Source organism: Taudactylus pleione, unplaced genomic scaffold, assembly GCF_031769625.1.
Source record: "Taudactylus pleione unplaced genomic scaffold, aTauple2 ptg000040l, whole genome shotgun sequence".
In the NCBI taxonomy this organism is placed as follows: Eukaryota; Metazoa; Chordata; class Amphibia; order Anura; family Myobatrachidae; genus Taudactylus; species Taudactylus pleione.
Window position 1 is genome coordinate 1,897,471 of NW_028284442.1, and position 6,000 is coordinate 1,903,470.

At 46.4% G+C, this 6,000-nt stretch overlaps 1 protein-coding gene across 2 annotated transcripts in view; it reads left to right on the forward strand.

The window, feature by feature from the left end:
* Positions 1 to 5,708, forward strand: part of CUNH12orf75 (chromosome unknown C12orf75 homolog) — a 54,583-nt gene extending 48,875 nt beyond the window's left edge. For both annotated transcript variants that reach the window (XM_088453628.1, XM_088453638.1), the window contains exon 5: positions 4,936 to 5,708. In XM_088453628.1, the coding sequence (XP_088309754.1) occupies positions 4,936 to 5,000 (65 nt within the window). In that variant the 3' untranslated portion in view covers positions 5,001 to 5,708. The remainder of the gene's footprint in view (positions 1 to 4,935) is intronic.
* The last annotated feature ends 292 nt before the right edge of the window (positions 5,709 to 6,000 follow it).

A 6,000-nucleotide genomic window follows, 5' to 3' on the forward strand; every position in this document is an offset into this window, starting at 1 on the left:
AAATATGCCTTCTTTAAGGATATTAAGGGTGATACCACTGTGTTTCCCCTATCTTGTCTGCTAGTGGTCCATTTACAGGAGGCGTGAAAAAATCCGGGTAAGCGGTACCAGCCTCAAAGACGTTTGGCCGTTGCATACCCTTTTGCGGATAATTATTTCTCAAAGTGGGAAACTCCTCCGAGTGCACTCATGTCACACGCCTTGTGATGAGTGCTACATTGCCCATGCCCTCCTTTAAAGGATGCTACGGATCGCAAGGTGGAAATATGCCTGAAGTCCATTTATTCCCTTGCTGGGGGAGCGTCCAGACCGGCTATGGCCGTGTGCTGGGTGTCTAGAGCCATGGAGTGCTGGGCTGATAGCTTGGAGGCGTCTCTGGACACTGACTCGTCACCTGACCAGGTGGATTTAGTGGGTAATCTGAGAGACTCTGCTACATACATTAATGAGGCAGCCTTGGATATAGGTCTCCTTGCTTCCAGGATCTCCTCTGCAGCAGTGGCTGCTCGCCGTTCCTTATGGTTGCGTTCTTGGAAGGCGGATGCAGATTCCAAAAGGGGTTTGGAATGCTTGCCTATTGGGGCCTGATCTGGACAAAATTGTGACTACTCTGGTGGCGGCCAAGTCTGCATGTCTGCCATCAGGGTCGGGTTCGTCGTCCTTTTTGGCCTTACAGAACCCAGGGTAAGTCCAAGGTACAGTCCTTTCTGAGACAGACAGGAGCCAAGAACTGCAAAGCCGAAAAAACAGGTTTGGAGTACCAGATGTCCGGCTCCCAAGTCAGATGACAAGCCTTCAGCCTGACTGGGTGGGCCTCTCTTTGGGTGACCCCAAAGTAGTAGGCCGACTTCTTCAATTAGCCCAGTGTTGACGTCTGACCACATCAGATACTTGGGTAAGAGAAGTAGTTTCTGAGGAGTACGCCCTCTCCTTCTGGCAGGAGGCCTCCCAGCCTGTTTTTCACCACAGGTCTTCAGTCCAATCAGGACAAGGCCCTGGCATTCCAGAAAGTATTGCATTCTATGCTCCAGGCTGGGGTCATAGTGCCGGTTCCTTTGTCTCAGAGGGGATTGGGGTATTACTCCAAACTTTTTCTGGTACAGAAACCCAATGGGTCCTACCGGCCAATACTCAACCTCAAATCCCTCAACAAATTTTGGAGGGTTCAGGATGGCGACTCTGCGTACCATCATCTTAGCGATGGAGCCTGGAGATTTCATGGTGTCGCTGAATATTCAGGATTATTATTAATAATAATGATAATAATAATAATAATATCATTATTATTATTATCCTTTATTTATATGGCGCCACAAAGGTTCCGCAGCGCCTTACACAGTACATAAATGTGCACACAAGAAAACAGTTAATAGTAATACAAAACAATGTAGGACAAGGACATGGTTTATAAACATAGCTGCATAACAAGCAGCAGGACATGAGCAACCAGGTGTTAGGTGTCATTGTGGGGATTTAGGAGTAAATTATACTATAACTAGGGGGAGGAGAAGCACGTGAGGGATGAGGGCCCTGCTCGTTAGAGCTTACATTCTAAAGGGGAAGGGCAGACAGACAGGGGCGACACAGATGGGGTAGATAGTGAGGAAGGAGCATGGAGCAGTGGGTTAGGATATGTACTGCAGTATGTGTGTGTTTAAGATAATCTTGACATAACATCAGGTTAAGTCCTTCATACATCTATCCCTATGACAGAAAATTGATTTTGTTTATGTGTTATTCACATGAGAGATGTACAAAATAAAGTTGTAGCACTTTAATTATTGTGTGTTACATTTTAGCATCTACATACATCCTGATAAAAAATGGATATATTATGGGACTGTCCCGCCATCCTAATACAGTAGTGACTACTTTAATCCCAGCTGCTGGATGCTATGCCATGCTCCAGTGAGTGGGTGCGTCTCACATGCTAGGCCCACATGCTTACCTGCATATCCCTATTGTCTCAGCGCACCAGCGTTTCCTCTGGAAATGGTCGTTGACCACTGCAAACCTGTTTCAGGCTCTGCCTTTTTGGTCTGGCCACAGCTCCTCAAGTGTTTACCAAAATTATGGCAGCTCACCTGTGGATGCAGGGGGGTTCGCTTGTTACCCTATCTGGACGACCTCCTGTTGTTGGCGGAGTCTCCAGAGAAACTTCAGTGCCATCTGCAATTGACAGTCTGTGTTACAGAATCACGGCTGGCTGATAAATTGGAAGAAGTCCTCCCTGGTGCCATCACAGAGGATACTCCATTTAGGAGCTCTGTTGGACTCCCAACATCAGAGGATCTTTGTGACGGAGGAAAAGATCTCTGCAGGCAAATGCGAACCTTTGCCTGTAACGCAGAGTCGCCGGGTGTCTAATCACTCGGCGATGAGGTTACTGGGTTCCATGGTGTCTGTTCGACATGGTGGAGTTGGCCCAGTTCCACTCCAGACCTCTGCAGAAGTTGATCCTCTCCAGATGGAATGGGTTGCCCCAGTGGATAAAGACAGACAACTGTGCTTTCCCCGGAGGTACGTCCTGTCTCTCTGGCCTGGTGGCTGCAGACTGCTCACCTGAACAGGGGGTTCCCCTTTTGGATTGCAGACTGGGTCCTTCTGACGACTGACTCCAGTCTCCGAGGCTGTGGAGCAGTGACTGGTCCTCACTACTTCTTCCAGGGAAGGTGGACGTCGGCAGAAGCTGCTCTTTCTATAAACAGCCCGAATTTCCAATATGTGTTCATGGCTCTCCAGCAAGCAAGACAGGTCCTGCATGGAAGACCTGTGCAGGTACAGTCAGACAATGCCACCACGGTGGCTTACATAAACCGCCAGGGAGGGACCTGCAGTCAGGCGGCTCTGACAGGTGTCCTGCATTCTAGCTTGGGTGGAAGGCAATCTTACTGCAATATTGGCAGTGTTCATACCAGGAGTCCTCAACTGGAAGCAGACTTTCTCTGTAGTCAAGATGTGCATCCAGGAGAGTGGTCTCTTCACCTTGAGGTGTTTCAGCTACTGGTGAATAGGTGGGGCCTTCCAGAAATAGATCTCATGGCCTCCCGACACAACAACAAACTGCCGGTGTTCGGGTCAAGAACAAGAGACGCTAGGGCTTGTTTAGTGGACGCCCTGTCGGTCAGGTGGACCTCCCAGTATGCGTACCTCTTTCCTCAGTTCTCCCTCCTTCCTCGAGTGATACGCAAATTCAAGCAAGAAGGCGGCACGCTCCTGCTGATAGCTCCAGCGTGGCCCAGACGGCACTGGTACCCAGACCCTCAGAGTCTCTCGGTAGACACTCCAATGCTGTTGCCTCAACGTCCGGACCTGTTATCTCATGGTCCTTGTCATCATCCGGACCTGGGTCAGCTGTCTTTGACGGCATAGCTATTGAGACTGCCCTCTTGAGGTCCAGGGGTCTATCCAGCTCTGTAGTTAACACCATGCTAAGAGCTCGTGTGGCATACTTTCTTTCAATGGTGTCGCCTTAGAGGCTATGCTCCTCGGGTGTTCCGGCTATCCAGAGTATTGGCTTTCCTACAGGCAGGCTTAGATCACTGTCTTCGCCTTGCTTCTCTGAAGGTGCAGGTATCTGCCCTGTCAGTATGGTTTCATTGTAGGATTGCTATGCTTTCTGATGTCTGCACCTTTTATGCAAGGTGTGCTACGCATTCAGCCTCCCTTTGTTCCACCTGTGGTGCCTTGGGATCTGGCTGTGGTCCTACGGGCTCTTCAAGGACCGCCATTTGAACCATTGGGCTCAGTGGATTTGAAATGGCTTACGATTAAGACTGTATTCCTTCTGGCCATTGCCTCGGCCAGAAGGGTCTCTGAGAAATGGAGGTAGACATGAGAGCCCACAATTCAATTTTCATAGAAACTCAGGGCTGTACTTCGCACTCGTCCTGGTTTTCTCCCGAAGGTGGTATCTAGTTTCCATATCAACGAGGAAATGATTGTGCCGGCCTTTTAATTCATAGGACTTTCGGTTGGTGAGGCCACCTTAGATGTGGTGCAGGCCTTAAAACTTTATGTTGACTGCACTGCTGCTTTTAGGAAGTTGGACTCTGTTTGTCTTTTTTATGGCTTTCAGAAGAAGGGTTGGCCTGCCACTAAGCAAACGTTGGCAGGATGGATTCGCCTGGCTATTTCTGAAGCTTATGTTCATGAAGGCCTTCCTGTTTCATCTTCTGTTTAGGGCTCATTCCACTAGGTCTGTGGGTCCTTCGTGGGCAGCTCGACGTGGCGCCTCAGCGGTTCAGCTTTGCAAGGCAGCCACGTAGTCCTGTCCATACTTTTGTACGGTATTATGCATTTGATACCTACGCCTCTCAGGATGCTTCCTTCGGGCGGCGGATTCTCCTTTCAGCACAGGAGCGTCCCCACCCTTAAAGGATACTGCTTTGGGACATCCCAAAGCAGTATCCTTTGGATACCCTATGGACCCTGCAGTAGAAAATAAGAGATATGGTAAGAACTTAGCCTTGTTATCTCTTTCTATGAAGTCCATAGGGTTCCACAGGACTCCCGCCCTGTCGCACCCGTGCTGCAGATGGGCTTTGTTCTGGTCACCGGTTTTTCCGTCTCCTTCTGGTGAGAATGTGATTTCTTGTTTTTGTTTTTTCCTCCTATGGCTTATAACTGAGTGCCTGAGGCTCTGAGGTGGGGTATAGGAGAGGGACCCCAGTGCATCCTGGGAGGATGAAAAACTTGGTGCCCGGTGCCTGACGTCATTCCCTATACCCAAGGTATCCTGTAGAACCCTATGGACTTCGTAGAAATAGAGATAACAAGGGTAAGTTCTTACCATATCTCTTATTTTAAATTTGTTTACAGACTAAGTATTAAAACCTCAATTAATTAAAGTAACTGCAGTATTATGACCATTCTGGTCTCTTGCTTAGAAGTATTGTAACATAATGTAACAAACCTCCTTTTAAATCATTCCAGCCCCCAGGGAATCATGCAGACAGATGCCAAAGTCTGGATCCCCTCTGCCAGATAATGTCTGCTAGCACAATGTTCTGCTTAAAGTTCCTTATGATCAAAGTATGGGTAAATGTGAGCCGGAGTCCCGTGAAATCTGGATATTTCATTTTGCAGAGGACACTGTTGGTCACTCAAAGCTGCTACCTCCTGTTCGTTACTTGAGCCTACAGTAACAGATTTTTTGATTACTACTGCAGTCCAGGAAGAATGTACAAGACAGTGCTAGTATATTGAAATAGTGGGATTTTATGTAAAATTTATTTAATTAAATTGGTTATTAAGCAATTACAGATGGCTTGTATTTAAAGAACTGAACAGCCTCATCCGTCCCTTTTTAGATTGATGGACACGTTCTAATTGTGTATCAGCAAGTAACCTGAATGGCATTCATTAGTTGCAGTTTAATAATATTGTCTGTGCTACAATAACAAATTGCTGAATCTCTGAGGCTGTGGCTGCTTTTTCCAAGAAGGCTATTGGGTAATGCTTATTTACATCTGGGTTTAACTTTAATGTATAAGATGCTATTTATAGAAGGTGATATAAGAAAAGATTTTCCAACTTTCTTATAATACAACTTAATTATTACAACTGTTATCTGCTAATTTGAGCCCATAAAGTTAATTCTGGGTAATCAATTTATTTAAATGTATTTATTTTTGTTCATACTACAAAGCTAACTTTTTTACATTCTGAATTGTTAATAAAATTTCTGTATTCCTCTGGTCTGTTAATAGGCTTTTGGTGTAACAATTACTAAATCTTTATGGTTGCATGTTCTAAAGAACTTCCGTGTGTGGTTTTTTTTCCACCCTTTCAACCATTTTTAATTTAGATTTGGCAACAAGCAAAGTAAAACCAGTGTGTATATTTATCTTCCTGGAGCTCTGGCTGTTTGGAAAAACTTTGTACAGGAAGAGAGTATACTGACAGACTGCCAATACATGCCTCAGATAAATCTTGAAATGTGCCTAATCCCAGCCTCCATCTTTTCTGAAGAATGGTGAATACTGGGAGAAGGGAACC